The 26,933-nt window shown below is 49.1% G+C and overlaps 2 protein-coding genes across 2 annotated transcripts in view; one reads left to right on the plus strand and one right to left on the minus strand.

Moving 5' to 3' along the window:
* Positions 1 to 945: 945 nt before the first annotated feature.
* On the minus strand, positions 946 to 15,743 carry LOC135811455 (diacylglycerol kinase zeta-like). Its single transcript, XM_065324698.1, has 8 exons — positions 14,371 to 15,743; positions 11,573 to 11,941; positions 11,011 to 11,228; positions 9,946 to 10,059; positions 6,749 to 7,338; positions 5,392 to 5,882; positions 4,511 to 4,704; positions 946 to 3,214 (listed from the first exon to the last, which is right to left on the minus strand). The coding sequence occupies exons 1-8, from the start codon at positions 15,290 to 15,292 to the stop codon at positions 3,023 to 3,025; spliced, it is 3,090 nt and encodes a 1,029-aa protein (XP_065180770.1). The 5' UTR covers positions 15,293 to 15,743; the 3' UTR covers positions 946 to 3,022.
* A 2,484-nt stretch (positions 15,744 to 18,227) lies between these two features.
* LOC135811454 (protein disulfide-isomerase 2-like) overlaps positions 18,228 to 26,933 on the plus strand; it is an 11,591-nt gene continuing 2,885 nt past the window's right edge. Inside the window, exons 1-8 of the mRNA XM_065324697.1 lie at positions 18,228 to 18,439; positions 18,650 to 18,847; positions 21,063 to 21,263; positions 22,109 to 22,284; positions 24,182 to 24,307; positions 24,729 to 24,806; positions 25,238 to 25,363; positions 26,868 to 26,933. Coding sequence (XP_065180769.1) covers positions 18,289 to 18,439; positions 18,650 to 18,847; positions 21,063 to 21,263; positions 22,109 to 22,284; positions 24,182 to 24,307; positions 24,729 to 24,806; positions 25,238 to 25,363; positions 26,868 to 26,933 — 1,122 coding nt within the window. The 5' untranslated portion in view covers positions 18,228 to 18,288. The remainder of the gene's footprint in view (positions 18,440 to 18,649; positions 18,848 to 21,062; positions 21,264 to 22,108; positions 22,285 to 24,181; positions 24,308 to 24,728; positions 24,807 to 25,237; positions 25,364 to 26,867) is intronic.

The following is a 26,933-nucleotide window of genomic DNA, read 5'->3' on the forward strand; positions in this document are numbered from 1 at the left end:
CGGTTGGTCACATTCGAATATTTTTTAAGTCGCATTCGAGTATTCGTGACGTCACTTTGAATGCAGTGCATGTACATGCATGCACGCCAAACACAGTACAGACAGTGAGCACAGCCTGCCTGTGACTTTGCACTGCATGCTTGCACATGTATGTGCATACTGGACGGCCAACGTTGCACATATTAAACATGATTGTATGAACTTCGAAGTACATGTAGCCTTATGTGGCAGTGCATTTTATGTGGCACTACCGTTTGTTATACCTAGTAGTAATGACAATATCCATCAAATGACTGAGAGGAGGGCATGTGATGTCATCTGTGTCACCAAAAGAATATTCGTACGTTCGTTCATTAAGCCAAAGAATATTCTGCTACCAGATTTTGACATTCGTTTCACCACTAGCGAAAAGTGAATGGAAAAGTGAGATATAGTGCAGAAAACAACAAAACACGCTGGGAAATTGCGGATTTTGCTGAAAATCGCGAAATTTGTTGCATCCGTGGAATCGCGATTTCTCGTAAAATACCAGTATTTTACTACTACTCCCTGGTCATCACACACCACGGGTAGTCCTGCTGAGATCAAGAGTGTGCATCTTCTCACGTGTTCTGCACGGGGTCCAGGTTTATCACAGCGAGATTCCGGGATTACAACATATATATATGTAGCTGATGCAGACATGCAGCAGAAAGCGGCGCAGTGCTTGCAACCAAGCCACAGCTGTGCAGCAGGAGACCTGCTTGTTCACACTACATCAACATGCACCAAGGATGCAACCTAGGAATTCCCGCCGAGACGGAAACCCACTGGGGCTGCACACTAGCTCTTGGAAAAAAGTGCACTCTTCCACACGCACGCACATGTGAGTGTGAGCGCGCGCACACACCCAAACCCCCCCCCCCCACACACACACACAAGCACACATCCGCCAGCGGTCATCGCTAGGATTTCATCATAAACCTGACAAAGATATGCAGTGTAAAAATGGAAGACCAAGAGAGGCAATAGAATGCTGTTGGAAAGTACGAAAGATGTTCTGAAGATTAAAACTGTGATCATGCCACTATGGGTGTAATGTATTCACACGATACAACGAGAAATGAATTAATTTTTACAACGCATGTGCATGTAAACGATTGCAAATGAAGAGGATGTCATGGTCGGTCTCAAGAAGCCAGCAATGTAAAAACGGGGAGGGAGAGGGCGAAGCAGGCAGCAGAAGAGGTGACGTGACGCTGGAGGAGAAAGAATGGGGTTTCTAAAAAGAATTATGTGTGTTAGGCTGTTCAGAATGGTAGCATGGTAGGATTGCGAAAAGCAGTCAAGAAATGGCGTCAATAATAGGCCGGGAGGGAATAAAAAACGCAATGCCGCAAGTCGTAATAAAAACAGAATCAGCGCAAAGCAAAATCGGACAGCTTTGCTTTCGTGGGGTGCGCCTAGTCAGGGCTTATGATCCGGGCGCGTGTGCACTCGAGGCAGGCATATCGGCATGGGCAGAGAGGCCAGTAAGTTCTAGTCAGCCCACCCGGACGTCTACATCAGGAACACGTGGCGAGCAGCATATATAAAGCCGCTGGCTGGCAGAACTCCAGGGGTTTGAAATAGGTCTAGGCATGATCGATAGGTCTTTATCATAGTCTGGCAAATTCATGTGCCCACCATGTTAGGCAGTGGCGTGATATTAGCTGAGAACCATTACAAATATGACATCAGTTAGTATCGCTGAACACAAACTATGAGGATAAGGAAGTGAACGACGAGATTAGCGCTGGGAAGCCGGGATTATGTCAGTAAATTAGGTGTTACTATGTAGCTGAAATGGCGGAGTAGAGAAGAAAATGTACGGGAACAATATAATATAGAGAGAGATATATATAGATAATATATCGGTGGGAGTGAGTGTGCCTGATATTTATAATGTGCTGATTTAGCTCCGGTTACGGCTGAGGGTGTGGTACTCTGCTGTGGGCGACATGTATGAGATCGGTACCTGCACGGGTGATATCCAACACACGCGCTGTGTGACTACGGAGTGCCGACACGGAAATGTCCGGGGCGAACTAGCAGAGGGAGAGCGAAGGAGATTCAAGGGGAGCATGGCGGGTACGTACGGCAGTCGAGACTGCCACTACACTCGCGCTCAGAGGAGACTGATGGTCACGATGGAGATACAACGGACAGTTTCAGTGGCATGAAACGAGCAGTCGCCGCTCAGCGGTGTAGCATCACACTGGAAGGCAGAGCGAGAGTGAGAGATGACAGTCTTCCCAAACAACACGCAATGCAACCTCCCGTGGTGATGCAATGCTCGCCTCGCGGCAAGCGGAAGTAGATGCGAGAAGCATCGACAGAGATGGACACAGTCGCTACTAGAACGCTTGCCACTAATAGTAGAAGTGCTATACGCCAGACTTTCCAACTAACAATTATGCAATGCTAGATAGAGATGACTGGGACTGGGCCAGGCAGGCAGGCAGGTTACTACACTAACACTAACTTGACGGGACGGCGACCAGCGCAGATCAACAATCAATGCCGTCGTACAGCTCTGTAGAACACTGGCACAACACTCCTCGATAGAGCACTGCATAGCACTGCATAGCACGGCACTGCATAGCACGGCACTGCATAGCACTGCACAGCACCGCACCGCTCTGTACAGCACTAGCATTGCACAGCACAGCACAGCACAGCACAGCACAGCACAGCACAGCACAGCACTGTACTGCACTGTACACCACTGCACACTGGCTCAACACTGCCCTGTAGAGCACTGCATAGCACTGCACAGCTCCGCAAAGCACTACACCAGCACTGCTAGCAATGACTGCATCGGCAGCAGCAGCAGCACAGAGGAGGACTAGTCGTACTGTGACTACTACAGAGAAACACACCAGTGTGTGTGTGTGTTAGTGCTCGATGAAGACAGCGGCGGGTAGGAGACAAAGTCAGCCGACAGCGACGACGCGGGGGAAATGTACAACTTACTCTGTGGCGCACACACACATACACATCCTCAGAGACGTGACTCCTCGGTGTCGCCCCGCGTTCTGTCCTGCTCTAGCTCCAGCAGGTAGCGATGCAGTTCGGTGTTGGGTGACGCCAGGCTACGCTGATACGCTGTTAGGCCCTCGTAGTCGCGAGGCAATAACGGCGAGCCGGCCTTGACCAATTCCATAGCAATATCCATGTAGCCATACCAAGCAGCCTGCACCGAAAGACGAAACCAAACATCGTACTAACTCGACTACAAGCTGGGAGGACGTATATTGGCAGTGCAATAGTTCAGTATATAACCTAGAATGTGTAAAGTAACCTGGGTGTAACATACTATGGCATATACCGTAAGGGGCCATCCGGCATTATTGATAATTTTCACGAAACGAAAAAGTTTAGTTATGACCTCCCCCCCACCCCCCCCCCCCCCCCCCGAACGAACGAAAAAGTATATTGACTTGACAGCGAGAATGGATTCATGTTTCAGCTATCAATTTTTTTCATAACGAAACTCTCCTCGACCCACCCACCCATGAACGAAACTTTTCGTTTTGTGTAAAAGATTGATAATTATGGAATTATGGATAGGCCCTAAAGTCGTGCATAAAAGCCGTGGCTTATATGACTTTTTGAGGAATTTTTTGCAGGCTTCTACAGGAGACAGGCTTTAATATATACAAGACAGATACAGTGTATTTCTATGTATGTCAATACTACTTGTAAAACCAGGTGTATGTGCCGACAGAGTATCTTGAAAATCAGGCTTCTATCCACAACAGGCTTCTATGAGACAGGCTTTAACCTATTTCAGGCCCTAAACCGCAGATGCGCACTATGCTCCAAAATAAGAGAATGCATTCACTTCGAAAAGTAGTGCAATGTATCAACCTGTTGCGAAATTTGCCACCTCCAAGTCTCTGCCCCTGCACAATCCGTATCCATGCATTTGTGGTGTATTCTGCCAGCTACACTTCAAATGCAAGATGGGTACGTGACCCCATCAGACTATGCGGCCTGTCCATCTCCAACGACTTCACGGAGATGCAGAGTTAGATCGTTATCCCTAGTGAGACTATCAACGAGATGGAGAGAGGTGCCGCATCATTGACCGGCAATGGATAACGACACGAGTACATGAAACCAGAGTGTGCAGCTCGGATGGGTTGCTGTCATGGCGGAATTCCGTGATTACATCATTTTAGTTTTGCAGTGCGTACATGCAGGATTCAAGCAGGTCTCTTTCTGCACAACTGCAGCTCAGTTGTACGCACTACGCCATTTCCCGCCTCAGATCTGCGGCAAATACGATGTAATCACGGAATTCCGCCGTGACAGACACCCATAGTAGAAAAAGCCCCAAGCTGCACACTCTGGTTTTCATGTACTCTTGACAACAACGACGACGCTGCCGATGTAGACTTGGCACAGTAACAACACGTTAGCTACCCCACACACCCACACCCACCCACACACCCACCCACACCCACACACAGTCACAGTGCAATACCTTGTGCAACGCCGTCTGTCTCTTGCGCATGTCCACCACGGCCAGCCTGGCCTTGGGCAGCTGCTGTAGCAGGTAGACGACTACGGAGAGGCGATTGTGACGCACGGCATGGTGCAGCGGCATCAGACCCTGCTCGTCGAAATTAGTCAGCGACGCGCCCAGCTCATGCAGTCCGCGAACAATGTCCACGTTACCTGTGTTGTGAGGGCAATCCAAACACACACGCACGCATGCACACACACACACGCGTACGCACACACACGCGCGCGCGCACACACACACACACACACACACACACACACACACACACACACACACACACACACACTTTAACACACACAAAAAGCACGGTACATTAGATCTACCGATAGATGATTTGCAAAGCAACATCGCAAGTTTTTCTTCAATCACCACACCACAACTGCTGCTGCTGCTGATGATGATGATTACCCCAGGGCCCTTTATTATTAACATCGCAAGTAGTGAATCAAATTCGATATTTTCTCGCATCCGCAAAGCTCAGGCAAAACTGAATTTGAACGCGGACGGTGAGACAATTTAATAAGGTCGCTGAATGTATCAGTACTCCTTGTCAGTTTTGTGCCATTTTTGTTGCACTCGCTGACTGTATAATGGTCTGGTTACGCTGGTGGACAGTTAGTCATAACTCGTAACATTTTGTCCTTCTCAAAACTGAATTCTGGACATTTTGCATGGAGACCTTTTAATAGTACAAATACAATCACTGTTTGCAGGTTCGTGTGCAAAATATCAGCGGGATGCTGAGTCCACAGCTTTGCATATGCTGGACGGCTTGGAAGAGAGAAGAGATGAGAGATAGCGGGGCTAGGATTGCTGCCGCAGTATCGTGAGATATTTACCTTGCTTGCAGGCGTTGACAAGAGAGTGGTCCATGTCGATCTGCTCGTGCGAGATGGCCACCAGAGAGTCCGTGTTGAGCAGACGTGCAAGGTCTAGATCCGTGCGACTGTTTGACCGCGTATCCGTACGAGCCAGCGATGGACGCTGCACAGGAAGAGTTACACTGGCCGGACTCTTACTTTGGACTACACTGTCACTATTGGCATCACCACCAGGAGCTATATCAGCGGTCGTCTTGGCTCGTCGAAGTGGCAGCCTCGCTCGGCACTCGCTGCGTTTTCGGTACGGCACGTCCCTCTCCTCCTCCCGCCATCCATCTTCTTCTTTCTCCGCATCATTACGGCGAAGCTTGTACTGGTGAGACTCCACGGAGTGTTGTTCGCACAGTTCTGCATGCGCGGACTCTTTCTGCGGCTGCTGTTCCTGTTCAGAGGAGTCTGCCATGGTCATCGTCAGCGGCATGGATAATAAGCGAGGTGGACCAACTTTGCTGCACAGCAAGACCAAAGTGACGCACGTCCACACACACGCGCGCACGCACACATGCATTACCAATATTGGAGAGAAAGAGAAAGAGAAAGAGAAGGAGAGAGAGAGAGAGAGAGAGAGAGAGAGAGAGAGAGAGAGAGAGAGAGAGAGAGAGAGAGAGAGAGAGAGAGAGAGAGAGAGAGAGAGAGAGAGAGAGAGGGAGAGGGAGAGAGTGGCAGTAGCCACCTTTGCATCCATCTATTATTAAGGAAATTAGTGTGTTTTTGAATCTGGTATATTCTTCAGGAGGTTAGGGACAGTTTTGGTCAAAAATGCACCCATGTTATATCCTCTTCAAATCCTGTACACGTGTACATAGCGTATTTGGAATTGATTCTGTGAAATTAGAAATGGTGGTCCCCAGGGTTGGTACTACTGCCCTAGAGGTACAAAGGTCGCAATTGCTGCTGTTTCGCCCAAAACTCCAATGACACGTTTGAACCTCAATTTCACAAGGAAAGGATTTGGGGCCGCCCAGATTTTATCGCAGATTTTGAATCTGCACGATTTTCTCCATAGCGCAACAAAAAAATTATCACAGTGATGAAATCTAGGTGAAAACTGAAAAATTGGGTGACAAGGTACTACCATACAGTGAAACAAAGCCTACGTCATGATCATACTCTCAACACCGTGCATGCAACGTTGCAGTCGTCCCTCTTTAACCCAGCACTTTATAAACCCCGGCATAATGTTCAGTAACCAACACGTCCTCTTTATGCACATTGCGGCAGTAAGTCAGATTTGTTAATCCAGCACCCTCCCTAATACAGCAGAAACGTCCATAGCTCAAATGGTGCTGGATTACAAAGGGCTCGCTGTACTCACTTATTAATCACGCCCAGCGGTGACGATGATGATACGGAGCGTGGCTTGATCCCCAGGTGCATGTCCGTATTGGAGAGGCTCAGCGGCGAGGGAGGATGTGCCGGCTGGTAGACAACTTGATCGCGCAGCTCGGGACTGTTGTCGCCACTCTCGTTGTCAGACGACTCCTCGACTTCGTCGTCTTCCTCCACGTCGCCGCCAGGGCGGCCGCGTCTTCTCGAGGACGACGTGAGCGAGTACTTCTCGCGCAGGCCCTCGTGCAGCGCAACCGGGTTCGCCAAGCCGCCGTTGCAAGTGTCGCCGATGTCTTCCTGCTTGAGGAGCGTTGCCGGTACGGGTGCTACCTCGTCGTCGTCCACCGCGGCCGCCGTCCCACTGGCCATGTCGCCGGGCAGGAAATGCGTGGAGTGCGAGTGCGCAAGAGACGAGGGCATGGACTGCACCAGCTCGCCGAGGTTGGCGATAGCGGAGCCGGCAGCCAGCGCCGCTGGGTCGTTGCCGGACGCCTTCACCCTCGCCAGCATGTTGGCCTGGTTGTGAAACTTTATCTGCAGCGTGGACGGCGCAAGGCGGCACGGTTCTCCATCCACCTAGCAAACAGGAACACAGCGCGAGCAAAGGCCAGGTCAAACAAAACAATCATTACCGTATTATCTTGGACTAAAGCCTGTGCCATGTAGAAGCCTGTTTTGACTACAGGCCTGATTTCAAGAAATGAACTATCAGCACCTAAGCCTGGTTTTACAGCGGTTTCACACTCGCGGGGAAAAAGTTACGATTTCGGCATAGTTACCAGACGGAGACTCCCTCGATTTAGGCGAAGGCCTGTGGAGAATCCATAAATACAAATACACAAATACCAGGGTGTTTTTGTAGTTGTCTTTCTGGGAAGACTATCCAGAATAGAGAGGTGAAAACTTGCATCGAATACAAATGAATTTTGGAGCAGTCTGGAACGAGATATGCGCTGAGAAACTCCATGGACCAGTGGTCCTGGCTCGCAATTCACCGATGACGCCGGAACTGGCGACGAGAAGGTTCAAAGGGGAACTCGGCTTCAAATTTGATTCCACGATCAGGATGAAGCTGATTCTGACCACGCCATATCAGGATGAAGCTGATTCTGACCACACCATATCAGGATGAAGCTGATTCTGACCACGCCATTTCAGGATGAAGCTGATTCTGACCACGCCAACTCAGGATGAAGCTGATTCTGACCACGCCATATCAGGATGAAGCTGATTCTGACCACGCCATATCAGGATGAAGCTGATTCTGACCACGCCATATCAGCAATAAAATCAAACTAGTAGGAAGGCGACTGAAAGGCATTGCTTCATTCTACAATTGAATTATTTTCACTCTGACTTTCGTGTCATTTTCCAATACAAGCAGAATGCTACAAGATTTCAAAATCCTCAAACAACACAACTCCATTTCGATTGCCATAGTAATGTGCCAGAAACGTTGAGAAAAACCATCGTCGTGCAGCGTACGAGGTGATCTGCTATTATGTAACATTTTTCAGTATGTAACAAATTGAGTAAATTACGCATCCCTGGGGTCGGTCGAGGCCAACCTGAAATTTCTTTTTTGGCCGTCCGGAGCTATCCCACTGAGGCTTCAGCTGACAAAAAAATTGGCGTCATGGAAGGTCGGCAAGGCCTATTGAAGCATACTCAATCGGTAGGAATTGAATGAAATTAGTAAATTATGTGAATATTGATGTCCCCCAGGTCAGTCATCATGTGTATGCCCCTAAAATCAATAGAGCAGTGTTACAAAGTGGTAAGCCTCGAAGTTCCAAACTCATGGTGGTGATATGTGGTTGAGAAATGTCTTTTGTATTCGATATATCCATTCGTTTATCAGCAGTATTCGACAGCGACTATAGTCGAGGGGCAAGGATGGCCAATAACTCCCATTGTTCTCAATTTTCGTTGCTGTTGGTCACCTTGGCATCCGTCCCGGCCACTTCTGTTTCGATAGAACGTCTTACGACGATAATTATTATACTGATGAGCTTCCTAGGAGGGCGATTGCAGTGCGACAAATTTTGAATAGATTAGCACAATTTCTGAATATCCGTAGTACCTATGTAGCCGAGATGTGGTCGATTCAAAAGCCGTTTGCCATTGCAACACTCGGTGAACTGGTGCCTGTACCTTGCCAATTTGATTTTACAGGTCTGTGAGTGACATTCCCGTGTGTAGACAGTTAGTTTACTCAATGTTACATAATAGTACACCTACTTTCATGGCCTCAAAAACACCCTTGCTGCAGGATGACATTTTGTACCTTTAGAGACGGCCGACCAGGCCAGATTTTTGGTGAGGGTACCACAGAAGACCGAACTTCAACTTCATAGCAACAGTTGACACATTACGGTCCCGGAAAGTGGAGAAAAATAGAAAATTTACAATCACGTTACATAATTGCAGATGACCTCGTACTGTGAATGGTCCACATACCATTGACGCATGCACTCGATTTTTGACCGAGGATTTTCCCGCGAGTGTGAAGCCCTTATTTGTGTTGACACACATAGAAATTTTGAATTTGAATGGAAGCCTGACGTGAATAGAAGCCTAGCCCTGACATCGGCTTCTACAGGAATAAGCCCGGCTTTAATACGCGACACTCCGGTATTTCAGATAGTTGTCAACGACATACATCACTGCCAATACCACCAAGACTCAGACGTCCAGGCCTTTGCAGATGGCCAAAGTTGCTGGGGTTGTGAGAGTTATCCACTCACCCCTACCGTTACTAGGCGCCGCACCTGCCGCTAGGGTTTATAGGGTTTACCGGGTGTTAGCGGCCGTCGTGAGTTACCTTCGGGAACGGACACGATAATTAACTTTTTTTTAAGTTGCTCTTCTCCTTCTAAACTATGCACGTTCAAGCCACCAGCTACGGCTGCAATTACAATAGAACTCTCCTTGTCCAGGCAGGCTGGGACCAGGCACTGCCTGTAACTCAGAGCATACCGACTTACTAAATGCAAGTACCGGTAAACATGTTGCATGCCAGTCAGTAATAGTTAATAAGAACTGACTGGCTCAGTTGTAATTGCATGCAACGCCTCGTCGGATTTACGACAGGCTTCGTCGGCTCATGCGCTAAAGCTTAACTCCGTGCACGAATGCCCTGCAACGCAGTATCTGTTGCAATACCACACTCTCTGCACCTACCTGCACTGGTAGTGCACGTGATGTGATGATGGTGACCTCCCTGGCCTGCGCAATACGCACACCTGGTCTGCCCAGGTGTAGCGCAGCCATTGTCATCGAGTTGAGACCAATCACCTAGGCAGAGTGAACAGGGATAGGCAGTGAGCAGATGCATGCTGATAGATGGATAGATGAATGGATAGATAGAAACTATCAAGAGCAGATAAACAAGAGTGTGCAACTGCGGGATGGGTTGGCCCACAGCGGAATTTTTTTGTTCACGTCATCTTTTTTGAAAATCATGGGGGGGGGGGGAAATCATGGCGGGGGGGGGGGCATTGTGTAGTGTATGCATACGTACATGTGTGTATGATAATCATTGCTGGATTTAGCCCGGTTTAGTGCTACCCATATCAAAGTATCAAGAGTTCATAACCCCCAACAGCGTGCAACTGCCTGCACAACCTCTATGCGGTGCTGCGACGGCGGCAGAACTTCACATCACGTGACATGGTTCAAAAGGTCACACTTGCAAACAGTGCAAAGTGACCACAAGAGAGTTGTACCCAAAGCTGGGTTGCGTACAGCCCTGTATCTATCATGCACAGAGTGCAAATAATGTGTACGGGTTCATCCCGTGATGAGAAATTCTGCCGCTGCAGACCCCATAGCTGGAGTTGGACACTCTTGGGGGTTATGTACTCTTGATACTATAGATAGATGGGTGGAAGGGTGGACGGAGAGATACTTCAAGTAGATAGATTGATAGGTGGATGGATAGATAGAAGGGTGGAAGGATGTATAGATAGAAGGGTGGATGGATAGATAGAAGGGTGAATGGATGGATAGATTGATAGGCGGATGGATAGATAGAAGGGTGGATGGATAGATAGACAGAAGGGTGGAAGGGCGAACAGATTGATAGGTGGATGGATAGATAGAAGGGTGGATGGGTGGATAGATTGATAGCTGTAACACGCAGCCAGGCTAAATCCAGCAGTGATCACCATACACACATGTATGTATGCATACACAATGCCCCCCCCCCCCCCCACACACACACACAGTACTGGCATGTGTACTTACCTCGATCAGGCCATCGTCTAACCGTGCTTCACCATATTCCGTGTCTCCCGTACCCCATGGCTTTGTACCGGCTGAATAGTGCGTGATGTTGAGAAAGACAACAGCCGCAAGCCGCTCTTGTCTGATAAGCGGAGTTAGATCCACACCATCAGCAAGAACCCCGACATACTTGCTGAAGTCACGTGACTTTCGTTCCAGAATCTCTTTCCCGCCAGCACCTGGATTGGATACAAATCAGAAATCAGAGACAAGTGCATGCACCCAAACACACACACACACACACACACACACACACACAGCAGACCATCATAAGATTACTATGGTTCACAAGCCAGATCCACTTACACACACAGTACATACAGGCACACACACGCGCGCACGCACACACACACGCGCGCGCGCGCACGCACACACACAAATTCATACAGACACATGCACCCTACCCCACCCCAAACACACACACACACACACACGCACGCACACACACATATACATGCAGACACATGCACCACACCCCACACCCACCCCACCCCAAACACACACACACACACGCACAACTAACCGGCGTAGAACATCTTGTTGAACCAGCGAGAGTTAAAACGCTCCGGATTGGCCTCGCGCGACTCGTGAAACTCCAACGCCACCAGGGCATCCGCACCAATCGAGAAATAGTTGTTGAAGACGGCGAGAGGTGGTTTCTCGGCACCTTGGACACTCTCCTCGCCATGATCATTCAAGACCTCCGGCGCTGGTGCTCCCGGCTGACATAACAGGTTCCAGCGATCGAGCCGCACCACGGCAGCAGTGGAGATGCGATGCAGGATACGGATCAGCGACTCATCGGAGTACTTCCCGCCCCAGCCGAGCGTGCGAGACAAATCGTTGCCGGTGCCGATCGGCAGCACGGCAATCGGTGGACACGGCTTGATCCCTGCATCGGACAACAGGTCACAAAAACGGCCACACTCGTTGTCTTTATCTAACTGCACATTGTTCACACAGCCCTGTCACTGTTACCCACTATGTACATGCAGGGCGTTAGCCAAACAGAGTAGGGGGGGGGGGGGGGGGGGACCACAGCGCCTTCCTACTCGGTTTGCGCCCCCCCCCCCCTCCCTGTGAAAAAGTGCCCCTACTCACTTTTCGATTTTCGTGTTTATCACAAAATTCAACGGAAATGTAGTCGAACGTCACTATTAGTTGCTTCATAAAGGCACATTTGTCTGGGGCGAAGTCGGGGATTCGCCCCATATGTTGCATTTAAGGTGGCAAGACACTATCGGAAAGTGGAAAAATGGATACGGGGTACTAAGTAACGGTTTCCTATGCCCCCACCCCTCCCCCTACTATTCTGACCTGGCTAGAACCCTCTATATGGTATATCCTACAGCAAAGTTTTATAGAAAAGACGGGGGGGGGGGGGGCAGTACTGTCTGGAGTGCCGAAAAAACGGAGTGCCGAAGAACGACCAGGCTAGGACTTCACCAAGCACAGGATACCAATGTATACATGGTGACTCGACTGCGCAAAGACTGTAATACATGAACATAAGAATGGCCCAAGCTAGGAGGCCGACCCCCAGTTCTTCAACACCCGACAGTGCTGTGGACAGTAGTCGTGTTAGATTGCAGCCGGCAACGCAGGTCATAGATCATGTTCATTGCTATACTGCTCATGGAGAGTGCATAGAACAATACACATGCTATACACGTCATGGAGAGTGCATAGAACTATACACAGGGGCGTCGCACACGGTACGGTCACTACGGTATTGACCGTACCACTTTTTTCCCCAGATACCCGTGAGTCAACAAAATACACTGATCTGGGATCTAAAATTCCAAAATTTTCGGCTCAGCCGCTACTCCCCCCCCCCCCCCCCCCCCGAGTCAAGTGTACTTCAGATGGCTGACCGTACCGCACTAAAATACCTTCCGACGCCCCTGATACACATGCTATACTGCTCATGGAGAGTGCACAGAACTATACACATGCTATACACGTCATGGAGAGTGCATGATGATGATGGTGTGGATCTGCTGCCCTCATGTACCACTACACTGATGCCAGACCATGGCGCTACGGCTACAACCCTGCAAATGCAGTCGCTCGCGTAGTGCACACACCCACACACACTTGTACTTCCTCCCTGCCAGAAGCGGATCACGTAGGGTCTCCATGGAGGGGGGGGGGGACTAGTCCAACTTCGCTGTGGCAGGTTATGCGCACACCCACGCGCGCGCGCGCACGCGCACACACACACTTGTACTTGTTGCTCACTGCCAAAACTGGTCGCGTGGGTCTCCCCAGGAGAGGGGAGAGAGACTCAAAAGGAATCTTGGAAAGATGACTCAATTGGCTATTGAACCGCTCAACGGCCGACACCCCCTGAAATCCCCAAAACTCTGGGTGGACTTGAAAATGAATCCACTTACGGGCTCACCACACCTCAGTAAGTGGGTGAGGACAAGGTGCAGAGAAAGGATGGACGGCATCAGGGTATCCGTCCCGGTATCCAACTGCAGTTACCCCTGCCCCCAGTGAAGGTAATACTTGCTACTAGTGTGGGTGGCTAAATCAGAGTGGATCTGATAAAAGCTTAACTAGCACCATTGATTACACAAGAATCAATCTAGCCAGAAGCAGTCCATGGTTAACAGGTATGTATGCTTCAAAAAGTGTCAGCTAGTTCGGTTGATAAGTACACTTATGCCTGATTGTGAAGGGTCTGTAGCCAACAGGCTCGGCTGCTTGACGGAGTATTGTTGTACTTGCCACCTTTGTTGGTTTCAGGGTTCATATACAGTCTACTTTGCGTATAACGACACTCGGCGGGGCATCAGAAAGGTGTCGTTATTCGCGAAGTGTCCTTATACCCGAAGTCTCATTGTATGTATTACAGTTAGATGGGACTTTGCTCTGGGCATGGAAATTCTGTCGTTATTCGCGAATTGTCGTTACATCCGCAGTCGTTATTAGCCAAGTTGACTGTACTTTCTTTTTGAAGTATACATACCTGTTAACCATGGACTGCTTCTGGCTAGATTAACTCTTGTGTAATCACACACACACACACGCGCGCGTGCACACGCCTACGCACACACGTACACACGCCCACACACACACACACACACACACGCGCACACATGCGCGCACACACACACACACGCGCGCGCGCGCACACACACACACACACACACGTGCGCACTCACACACACACACACACACACACACACAAATGCAAACACACACACACACGCGCGCACACACACACGCGCGCACACACACACGCGCGCACACACACACACGCGCGCACACACACACACACACACACACACACAGAGTTGCAACAGTACCCACCAAGCTGGTCGATCACCGACACCACCCATCCGACCGTGCCATCTCCACCACACACCAGGATTCTCAGTCGCGGCAGCTTGCCGTAAAGCTGTAATCCAAACTCCGGTCCGCCCTGCAGCAAGTTAAACACCTGCCGAGGATTCAGTAGCCATAGCAACCTTGCCAAGACCTTGGCTCCCTGGTTACCACCTGATTTTGGATTGACGAAGCACAGGAGCGGCTTGATCATGTCGCTGCCAAAGCGGCGTATAATGAACGGGGACTTGCGCTGCTTGGACGGTCGTGCACCTCGCCTCGCCGAGTGTCTGGCTCTCAGCAGGCGAATGATCCACTGTGGCGGTACGATGAACGAACGGAACTCTCCCATGTGACACGGGCTGCGGGCAATGCCCGGGTCCGACATGTAACAGCTCAGGTGGAACTGCTGTTTGCACCATGAGCAGCCGATGGCGTGGAAGTCACGCGACGACTTTAGCAGCTTGGTTATGATGTGCTTGCTGCACAGGAAGCATCTGCCCATGGCTTTGCGCTGCCGCACCCAGTGGTGATCGTTGATAAGGTCCTCCGTCTCCTGTTGGCACTCCGTGAACGTACGTCGGCACAGCACGCCGTTCAGGAGGAGATCGGGCGTACAGGCATTGTGCACCACTACCTTGCACACCATGCATTTCTGGCGGGCGCCTCGCGTCGACGAGCGGCCCTCTCCGCACGAATAGCACAAGTGATCTTTTCCCTCAGCATCGATCCAGATGTGGCTCCTATCTCTGGCCTGCGACGACCAGTCCATTTCGAACTCATTTAAATTGATGGAGGATCCGGACGCCAGGGCGGCTGCTGCACGACCACCCACATTTAGTCCTGTGCTCTCACTCACACTGCTGATAACAGTAGCAGAGCTCGACGTGCGTCCTGCCGTCGCCATGGCACGTTGCTGCTGCTGGCTGCCTGAAGACGTAGCAAATCCACAGGAACAAAACGGCCTATTGTGTCCAGTGTGCCCAGACACTCCAACTGTGCTGCCGATCAACACCCCGTCCCTCTGCTGAGCATTATTTATTCATTGTCAAAATGAGTATTTTCGGATCACAAGTCTGTTCGGCCCACACGACGCCAGCATCTCGGCACTGCTTCAGATCGAGAGCTGCTACAGAGACGAGATGAGGCAGCAGATCCCTGATTTTCCAACAGCAAACTGGATCATAATCCAAAACGGCTACAATGCAATCTCGATCAAGCCAGAGCACTAAAGTATGAAAGATCCACAAAATGCACAAGGTTGTCTCTCTCTCATTCTTGCACCTGACAAACTCACACGATCAGTGCTCCGAACTGCTACAGACTGCTGCACGTTAGGTTAGCGCTGTCATGCTGTGCACTTACTTAGGCGAGCTTCCACTTGACTGGCCAGCGCTGCAGCGCGCGGTTGTTTTGAGCTATGGTTGTGCACCATTTTTACTATGGCAATGGTTGGAATGTGAGAAATTCAAGTGAAGCCACTTGACGTCGTCGAGTGCATCCAGTCTGTTTTGCGCGTCCGCTCCGCTGGCAAGCTACCGGTTGATGTCATATGTACATGTAGACCTACGCATGACATAAGTCACACGAGCTGCTGCAGCGCTCTGCTCGAGCGCTAGACTAGTCCAGAGTAAGGGTTTCCACAAAATTCAAGAAAAAAATCTCAAAATTCAAATTCAAAATTCAAAAAAATTAGGCAAATTTCAATGATAGAATTCAAAAAAATCGCAAAATTTAAAAAAAATTCAGCCAATCACTCTGGTTGCGCCGAAACTTCTGGATATCACCATGGCAACACCATGGTAACGCAAAATGGTGGCCGAAGAAAAATGGTTGTGGTCCATCTTCTGTCAATCTGCTTTCCAGTTCCGGTGATTATTATTATTTTATTTTTTGATCCAAGGTTTCTCCACACAGGTCGATGGGACGATGGCATCCAACAGCTTACTGAAAACCCAAAACCAACCATGCAAGTGGGTAATGTATGGCAAAATTCAACAAAAGGGACTCAAAATTCATAAAAAAATCAAAAAATCAAAAAATCGCCAAAATTCAGAAAATATTCAGAAATTTTTGTGGAAACCCCTAGGCCAGAGGCTCCGGATCCCGTCGTATGGCATACGTACAGAGAAGTCGACGTGACGACGTCAGTCAGGAGTAGACTCGTACACAGAAGCTACACACCAGGGAGTCGTATCTATACGACTCCCTGCATGCTACACACCTACACTCAGTCATAACCCCCGGGGGGTTATGTACTCTTGCCAGTCTTGGTGTAGCCTGCAGGTAGAGACTGTCAGTGTACTCATAGTACCTCCGACACCTCACTGCCGTCCGGAGTCCGGACTCAGCACACACGATGACCCGGCCATACGCGTCGGCCGTTACGTAGATCTACCGCGCCGGTATGTAGTCGTAGCTAGGGAGTCGTAAAATATCGGGGGGAGAAAGCTAGTGCTGCCTCTTTCGCTGCTCTCCGAGAAGCTGCGGACCGCCCCTTGGCCCGTCGTATGGATGAGCTGTCCCGCAAAGGCCCCTCTTCCTGGCTCACTGCTCTTCCTCTCAAGGAACATGGGTTCCACCTCTCGAAGCAGGAGTTCAGGGACGGCCTTGCATTGCGGTGTGACTGGCCTCTCCTCGATGTCCCCACGAAGTGTGCCTGCGGAGTTCTGTTCTCCACTGCTCATGCCATGTGTTGCCCCCGGGGTGGCTTCCCTACAATCCGCCATAACGAAGTCCGTGACATGGTAGGGGAGCTACTCACGGAGGTCTGCCACGCAGTGGCAATCGAGCCTCAGCTAGCCCCGCTCTCTGGAGAGGTGTTTACGGCTGCATCGGCAAACACCGCCGAGGATGCCCGCGCTGATGTCCGTGCCCGTGGCTTCTGGACCCGAGCACAGGATGCTTTCTTTGACGTACGCGTCTTCCATCCTGATGCGGCGTCCTACTCGGCCCAACCACTGGATGCCCTACTCCTTCAACACGAGCGCCAGAAGAAGCTGCAGTACGGAGAGCGAATCCTCAATGTGGATCGTGGCACATTCAGCCCGCTGGTGTTGTCAACTTCTGGTGTTGCCTCCCCTGAATGTGAAAGGTTCCTTAAGTGCCTCTGTAGCTTGCTTGCCAGGGCTGATTCCAGCATGCCCTATGCACACCATGTTGCATATGTGCGCTGCAGGCTGTCTTTCGCGTTGCTCCGGTCCGCTGTCATGTGTGTCCGTGGGTCTCGGTCGGCATACCATCGTCCAGCTAACGAGCTCAGGGAGCTGGCGGTGGTTGAAAGCCGGATCTAAAACCATTTGTGTTTTAGTGTGACTCTCGCCATTCCGGAGACATATTTTCCACACCTGTGTACTATTATTAATATTATCTTCCTATCATACCCTGGTTTCTCATCATTGTGTTGCTTTTGCCCGTAAAAGAGGCTGTTTCTCACTTCTGTATTTTACGACTCCCTTGTCGGATGAGATCTCCAAAGTGTAAAAAATTTATGACGTAGACCTACGGGATGTACGGCCCGGTGGTACATGGACCATGTCATGGTACTACACATGTGCACACTGTACAGTCATCGAGTGCACCAGCAAAGCCAAAGCGGCATTTTGACTTTGCCACGTGGACTAACAACGACGTCACAACAGACCCAAATATCGGTCGAAAGACAAGGGTTTCATGTTCAAAGCAGGGAAAATCTACAGTGCAGGCCATGAATCATGACCTAAAACCTCTCGAAACCCACTTTCTATGAGCATAAACCTGCTTATCTCGTGAATATCACAGTGAAACCCGACAGTGCACCTTCTTACTTGTGTTTCTTTCTTCCATGACACGTAGGCTTTCTCTCCTTCTTTCTTTCCTTCGTTGATCAGCTCTCCATCAGTTTGTTTTTCTTGTCCGTTCATCATGTCTGGTCATCTCGCAGTAGCTGCGCTTTTTCTGGCCGCCTTGGCCTTGGCAGATAGTGAGATCACCCGTGAGGAGGGTGTCTTGGTGTTGACCGAGTCAAACTTCGACGAAGCTCTCGAGCAGCACAAGTTTATTTTGGTTGAATTTTGTAAGTGCCAATGCCTTTCAAGTACGGTATATCTGTGTTGCTCTGTTGTGAAACCCAGCCCTCATTGTGGTCGAGGAATCCTAATTTCTGCAATGCTGCAGTCTATAATCTGCTGCTACTGATTGTGGAGGAGAAAATTTATTTTTGAACAGGAAGTTGGAACGAAACGTTTCTTTTGTTGGACTGACTGCTTTCCATATCAATTATTAGATGCCCCATGGTGTGGACACTGCAAGGCCCTGGCTCCAGAATACGCCAAGGCAGCCAAGCAGCTTGAGGCCGATGGCTCAGAGGTTGTGCTGGGCAAAGTCGATGCCACACAGCAGCAGAAGTTGGGCGAGAAATTCCAAGTGCAGGGATACCCCACGCTGAAGTTTTTCCGTGGTGGAAAGCCCGGCGAGTACGGTGGTAAGTTATTGTCAGAAAAATATTAAGCTGCTCCTCGGAACGCTGGGTTCCCTTTGTTTGAATTTCTCTGCGAAATGTTTCCGTTGTCGTAAATAACGCTGCCCTGCATTAATTTTCTAAGCACCCATGAGGAATCACTCTTAGTTGGCTTAGGAAGTGTGTTCAGTCAATCGAGCTACAGGTATGACATATTCCTGTAATGGCACAATTTAAAATAAGGCCCAGAAAAGGCATGCCAGCAGCATTGTAGGTAATGGACTAACAAGTTTTCTCCTGGGAAGTTCTTGCCCCAGCGTGTACTGCTCATGTGCTGTCGTGGACATGGAAATCCGGTCGAATGACCCGGGCCGGCACCCTCAGTGTGTGCAGAACGTTGCATGCAGTGCACGTGTTGATCATATGCGTACTCACGGCTGCGTGGCCAGCGCCCTGGGGGTGCTTGACCTCCGACCGGATTTCCATGTCCACGACAGTACATAATGGAATTTCTAGCTTTGCAAAATGTGTTCAAACTGCGAAAGTTAGCTTTGTCTGCTCTAATCTGCTCTGCTCTAATCAGTGCAATGTAAACCTTCGTACCGTCTGTGTAGTGCAGTAAAACTCCCCTAATCCGGACCCGCTGATCCGGGCAACTTTCTGACCCATCTGACCCATCTAGTGTCACAAGGATTGGCTTTTCGAAGGAAAACGCCCCCAAAAACAATTGATTGGCATGAAAATGTTTACTTGCATGCAGTAAATATGTATGCTCTCAGTTCCGGGCACTTCCTAGTTGCAGGCATTGCTCGGTACTCGGTCCCAACCTGCCTGGATTAGGCGGAGTTTTGCTGTACACACATCTCTTAGGATTTTACTTTTGCTATTTCCGTTAGCTACCCTAAGTAGCGATGTCAGAGTGCCGTGCCACGTGACCTCCACGCTTGTCGCTGGATTCCCTAGCAACCAGCTGAAATGATGGCACAAAAGGCCAGTACGGCAGAATGCCAGTCGCGGCTAGTGCGTGCAGTACTTGGCACGCGGGATATTCAAATGTGACCTGAAGACGTCAGTGACAAGCTTGGTCGTGACTATTGCCACGAAAATAGAAGATAACCTTTCGAATCCGCGTTTGTGCGGGCGCGCTGCGCCTACGGAGCTGGGAGTATGGCCGCCGACAAGTTAGCATATGTTCAGTCGCCTTTTTCATCTCTTGCGCTGCCTGATACAGGTTTGATTTTAGTTCCATCGTGTTCCCCGTCGTCCAATTTAGTTTGCTGCCGAGTTTCACCGGCGTATCACGCCGCGCACCAGACTTGTAGTATTTTTCGCGACAGGTACTCCATTGCTGGATACAACGCCATCATGAGTGTTCGTCCAGCAAAGGTACCGGCGGTGAAGATGTTTTGTCGAGTCTTGGACTCAAGGAGGAGCAGCTATTGCAGGATAAGCCCCTGCCTAGCATGATCGGAAACGTTTCAAATGCATTGGTGTTAGAACTGATGAAGTTCAAAGCGGACCACCACCAGGATCATAATCTACTTGTCGAACTCTTCTTGTCTTGGAGAATGGCCAAATCACAACTCATACTTCGGCTACGCTTCAACAGTCTTCTTGAATTTCTCCAACAGTTTGCAGCAACAACAAAAAAAACAGACAGCTACGGTATGTACATTTTGTACAGTGCGCAAGATTATTCATGAGCCGCGATCCCTGTTGTCAAGACCGATTTTGTGCCGTCGTGAGATCTGGCTTGTGTACAGTGAGGCATGGTGCTTTTCGACAATGGCGGCGCTTACCCCGCGCACTCTAAACTGGAATAAGTCCACTATATTTGCTCCGATTTGCTTCAAACTTTGCCAGTATACTCTACTTGTCTTCAGGAATCGGATGGTATTACAATATTTGCCCGATTCTCAAAACAGAAATTTACCCTGACATCGCTACCCTAAGCTAACGAACTTCAATTCCTGTCCCAATTCAATTCCTATGTAAAAGTTTCATTCGCAGGCTGCACTGTAGTTGGCAAGAACCAGCGCTGATTAGCTCTCAGATGAAATTTGTCCGAAAGAAGTATCCCAAATTGCTTTCATTATTATCGCTGCTACTTGTACCTTACTCAGCACCTCAGGAAGAAAGTGTTGATGTGCAATGTCCACATACAATAGTATGTGGACATTGCACATTTCTTACTTTGATATTAATTTTCATGTGCGATGTGTTTGGCGTGCATGTGTAGGTGGCCGTACTGCTCCCGAGATCGTCAGCTGGCTGTCAAAGAAGACTGGACCACCAGCCAAGGAGCTCACCTCTTCCGATCAGGCCAAGGAGTTTGTTGAAGGACAGGATGTAGTCGTTGTCGGTTTCTTTGCCGACAAGGCATCTGATAACGCCAAGGTCTTCCTGGAGGCTGCCGGTGGCATTGATGATGTTCAGTTCGGTAAGCTGTAACTAGTTATTTTTGAGCTGTCAGGATATGCTACAGATTGTGTGATCTACCGGTGGCGGCTCTCTCTTCCACCTTGATACTATTGCCATTGAAGTTTGAAATTGAAGTCTAGGTTGATTGATACTGAATCCGTTCTCGGGTCTATGGAGGCTGAGTTGGCACAACTCCAACTTTTCCCCGAGATAAGTTTGCTAACTCTTCTTTCCCCCCTCCCCGGAGCAACTAATTGGATGCCGGTGATACGGATTGTGCATTGTTGAGTTTGTGCCGCAGCCAAAGTGTATCTTGTTCTCTTTCCTTTTCGGCTGGTTGACAGTTTGTGCAAGGCATAGTGAAGTTTCTCTTGCATACCTGCCACGTATCCCGCATTTTGGATGACCTCCCGAGATCCCGAAATTCTTCTCAAATGGTTATGCACAGTTTGTCCTGGTGCAGTGGTGGCGATATGGAAGTTCTTGTCTCTGAAAGGGTAATGGTACATGATTGTACATGTGCAAATAATCGACGTGGAGACTTTCACGACTTCGTTGTAGTGTGGCGATGACTGCAGAATTTGTTCTCTTTATTACTATTATAAGATTCTACATGTTTGCATCATTATTTAATCAATGACGTCACCATAAAAAAAGTTCAAAATGAATGAATTATGGGAAACATGAGGCAAATCCCGTGATTTTGCATTGACGATCCTGGAAAAGTACTGTCTGTGCTTGGCAGGTATGCTCTTGGCAGACCAGGGTTGTGCTGGACATAAATCCACATGGCCTGTGCTCGCTGCATCCTTGAAATAACTCCTTGTCCCATGGTGTGTTGTTCTGGCTGCTTGTTCTTGGCAGGTATTGTGACTGAGCAGTCCTTGATTGAGGAGTACGAGGCCAAGGTTGACAACATCGTCCTGTTGAAGAACTTTGACGAGAAGCGCAACGTGTTTGACGGTGAATTCACCGCCGATGCCGTCAGCGCCTTCGTCAAGGCCAACCAGCTGCCTCTTGTGACCGAGTTCTCCGATGAGGTAAGCTACTACCCTCTGCCTCAGCTTGCTTTAACGAGGAAGTCATTGAAATGCCTTTTGGCGCTTATGACTTAGAGAATGAATTCTACGGTAGTTGAGTACCTGTGACAAGTTTAGGGTTCACGGCTTGCCACTAAAAGCACCCGTCACGTGCGCCCCTGGATTATGGACGCGCGCTACAGCGCCTGTCGAACTAAAATATCGACTCGAAGTCTAGCCGGAGAGCGTAATTTTTGAATTTTTCCTTGGCTTCAGTGGCTTCACTTCACTCGGGCTTTGCATTTTTGCTTCGGTTTTTCTGACTGACTTGGACTTGATGATGGCGGCGGTGATGGTCTTGGCGAAAGATCCTGCTGAGGTTTTGGCAAAGCGCAGCTGCATCGAACCTGACTAGATGTAGCTGCATGCATCCTTTGTTTGCCCTGCAAATCTTGATCTGTTGCTCTTCTTGCTGTTTGGCCGAAATGGCTGATGCCAAGGAAGAAAATATTCTTCCTGTAAAGAGGCCGAAACTGAGCAAGGGCACGTCAAGATGTGTAGGGTATACAAAGAAAAAGAAATGTCATGGTCGTTTCAGCAGCTCACGACAGCCAACACACTCCATCGTGTCGGAATTGGAAGTATCCAGCACGGCTGTTCCGAGCGCTGCTGCTCTTGTTATTCTTCTTCTTCAGAAATTCTGCACACTTTGTCGCCCAAAGTACGCGCGCGCGTGCACGGAAAATAGATGCGCTGAGCCGTTTCTTGTTCGATTTTGACAAATAATGGCTTGTTGTTTTGCTCTCGACCTTGGCTATCCTTCTACTTTAATATTTTACGGAAACGCAACTGCTCCCCCTGATTTTTTTAGCCGAACTTTGGCCAAAGTTACTGGAAAACCCGGAACTCGTTTGAAAATACGAACGGTGGAAGTCTTGGGACGTCTTTCGTGCGTGTGGATTCAAAAATTCAGGCAGTTTAAGCCAACCGTAATGAATCGCGTAGAGTTGAAAGTGAGTGATATTGATGGGAAAATGCGATTTGAGCACTGACTGATTGTGTGGTACAGTATATGCACGCGCCTGTCACGTGCATGATGTAGCTGGCGACGCTAGCATGCCAATCCGTGAGCCCTAAAGTTGCCTTTCCTGTTTTTCAACTTACGTGCCAGCGGCTTTCACACTCTCTGGAGTTTGATCAATCTGTATGACGTCTTGGGACGTCTTTCGTGCGTGTGGATTCAAAAATTCAGGCAGTTTGAGCCAACCGTAATGAATCGCGTAGAGTTGAAAGTGAGTGATATTGATGGGAAAATGCGATTTGAGCACTGACTGATTGTGTGGTACAGTATATGCACGCGCCTGTCACGTGCATGATGTAGCTGGCGACGCTAGTATGCCAATCCGTGAGCCCTAAAGTTGCCTTTTCTGTTTTTCAACTTACGTGCCAGCGGCTTTCACACTCTCTGGAGTTTGATCAATCTGTATGCCTGGCCGTTTTCGATCCTGCTCGCCGGCCCACATTCCTTTGATAGTTGCTCACCATGTGTCAGTGGCCAGCTATGGACGCCATTTCAAACATTCAAAACAAGGCGACGTGTGATGTTATCGGCTGGTGTTTGCTGCTCTCCGGTGCCCTATTTTTCTACTATCACATTGGCCCACCTCTACGCTCTGCAGCCAAAGCTACACGAGAACTGATTGCAATGGTTAAGTCTGCAGCTACACCATGTGAAATTCCCAGTTCAAATTGTCCATGCATTCCTTGGTGAATCCACCCACACACGTGCATTTCTCTATACAGGGTTTGCAAATGATGTAATGGTGGTGGGCCAGCAGATTTTCTTATGGGCACGAAGAATGCAAGTCTGATCAAACTTGTTGGTGTTTTGTCTTTTTGCCGTGTGCCCCATCTCTAGACTGCCCCCAAGATCTTCGGTGGTCAGGTCAAGGTTCACCTTCTCTTTTTCGGTACCAAGTCCTCAGATGAGTACGAGGCTCAGCTGGATGTTCTGCGTGGTGTTGCTCGTGACTACAAGGGAGAGGTTAGTTCTACCTGTGCGAATGCGTGCATGTGGTGGGGATGGGTATTTGATCCTTGCTGCTGCTTTTGGCTGTTGGTGTTTATCCCGAAATATGAAGGTTTATGTTCATCATTCCAGTCGTATTCATGTTTCCTCACGCATCTACAGCCACACAACACTATTCTCTTGGTCGACCACTCCGACTAAAAGCTTCATAGCCGGGAAAATTCTGTTGGGATACACGCTAGTTCGTTTTTATCTTGCCCTTTCTCCCAAAAGGTTCGGATAAGTGACATCCGACTGTACAGACATGCATCGTAGTGAACTTGTGTGTCACAGTCACTGACTGCCGTTCTAACCTGTGTGCCTCTCTCTCTATCTGTATTTGTCCTTCTTTCTTCTGTCTTGTTGGGTATGTTTGGCCTTATGGCTGGATTCATAGACTCTGTTTGTCACTATTGATGCTGATGTCGACGAGAATGAGCGCATCATGGAGTTCTTCGCTGTCAAGAAGGAGAATGTAAGTTGTCTGTGTTGTGCGGTGAGGTCTTTCAGTTGCTGAAATTGATGGGTCTGGTTCCTGCTCATGCCGCCGTGTCCTGCAATCAGCTATTGATGCCATGTGATCATGAATTTTGCTGCAAAATCGTTAGCACCAAAAGTACATGTACTGTAATTCTTTATCGAGATGCCAATATCAGAGCTGTCTCTGTAACGCAGCTGAGGTCCTCAGTTAGTTTATTATCGCTTCTAGGCATTGTATGAAGCAGCTTGCTTTCTGTTGTCTGTGTGTGTGTGTATGTGTGCATTGCTGTGCATTGGTGTGCACATTGAAAATTGTGGCTAGCCCCACAAGCAGCCTGACCGAATTCTAGCTTGTTGCATACGATGTGTTTATGTTTCCGTTACAGTACACTTTTGTGTGCCATGTCTTTGTTGATTATGCTACAGACACCAGCTTTCCGCTTGGTCAAGCTGAGCGAGGAGGACATGAAAAAGTTTGCCCCACAGAGCAACGAGATCACCGATGCCAACATCCGCAAGTTCCTCGCTGACTTCAAGAGCGGCGACCTCCAGGTACTGCTAGTGTCCGTGTTTCTGTTTGGTCTCGGATGACAGTTGTCCACTTCTTTCCTACCTACATTTTTTTTGGTTTTTGCTATGAATGCCAGTCGATGCAGAGAGACGTGGGTGCAGTAAATGGGCCTTACGGTCTTTGACCATTTGTGGCTGGCTTGTTCTGCTCATCACCCACTACTATAGTAGCCAGTGCAGGCTGTCGTAATAAAACGACTCATCCGTGTTCCATTCCCGTGCATGGTACATGCATGGTGCGACGGCACAATGACAGCTGTCGCAAATCACACTGAGTATTACACGTGGTTTTGGTGATTCCTGGTTAGCTGCTAGCTTTTCCCTACTCGAAGATGTTGCCGCCGCGAAATCTGGGGGTTTGTGTTCGTCCTGGCGAAAACCGTGTTTTGATCCGTTGAGGGAGACGAGAGATACAGTGCGAAGACGTACGATCTGTCCGAGAATCGGCGAAGAAGAAAGCTTCGCAGACGACCCGTAGTGGTTGGGAACAGAATGGAACATATACCAGTCGATGCCTGTCATGGTAGGGATGACTGCTACGAAGTTTTAGCCCCATGCTCCCCAGCGCTTTTTAGCGCCCGACGATAATTACCAAATTTCATCGATTTTCCATGTGGATCAAAGCATAGTCTCCTCAATCTTCTCCAGTCGAGCTGAGTCTGGACGCTACAATGTCGAGACGCGAACAGAGAACATGCATGAACACACAGGAGCATCACATGCAGCTGCATTCTGCCTTGACGAAGCTGAGAACAACACCAGCACCACGCATTTGGAAGACATTTCGAAGAAGACGAAGAACTACATATCTGCGTTCAAAAAAGCCTCTGTACTGTGCAGTATGCATGCGTGCATGCGCGAAGCACGGGGTCCGCGGATCAACTTCGTTCAAAAATCATTGTGCCACACGGGTTGTATGATTTGTGTGCGATCATGGTCTTTCTTCTTGACAAACAAAAGTGAAGTTTTTCTATCTTCAAATCGCCATAGCGTCCTTGTCATGACTCCAAATCAGCTGAAACTTTGCAGGAGGAATGAAAATGCCATGCTGAATCGATTGGTACCATTTTCGAAGGGTTTCCCTGAAAAATACAAATTAGCCTGCACTGGCTAACTATAGGAGCTGCTTCTGTGCCTTGATCCTGGTGACATTCTTACTGATGCAGCCAATTCAGTCTGCTCACGGGCCGTGGAAAATTGTTTGGCTGCCAGTTTAATATACAATGCTGCTCAATGAAATCCAGTCATGTCACTCAAGTACGCCATGCCGGGCGTTGCGCAGCCCTAGACCTGCGAATGCTGGGCTTACGAAATGGTGCAATGTGCATACTTGTGTGACGTGACTGGATTTCATTGAGCAGGACTGTAGTTGCACTCTACCGTACTGCTGGTTGGGCATCACGGCGCAAACATTCTGACTGGTTGGCCGCTTCTGGCATTACATTTTCCCAGTCTTGATAGTCTGTCATTTCGTTTTCTTGTACAGCCACACTTCTCATCTGAGGATGTTCCTGAGGACTGGGATGCCAAGCCCGTAAAGGTGCTTGTCGGA

Source organism: Sycon ciliatum, chromosome 3, assembly GCF_964019385.1.
Source record: "Sycon ciliatum chromosome 3, ocSycCili1.1, whole genome shotgun sequence".
Lineage (NCBI taxonomy): Eukaryota > Metazoa > Porifera > Calcarea > Leucosolenida > Sycettidae > Sycon > Sycon ciliatum.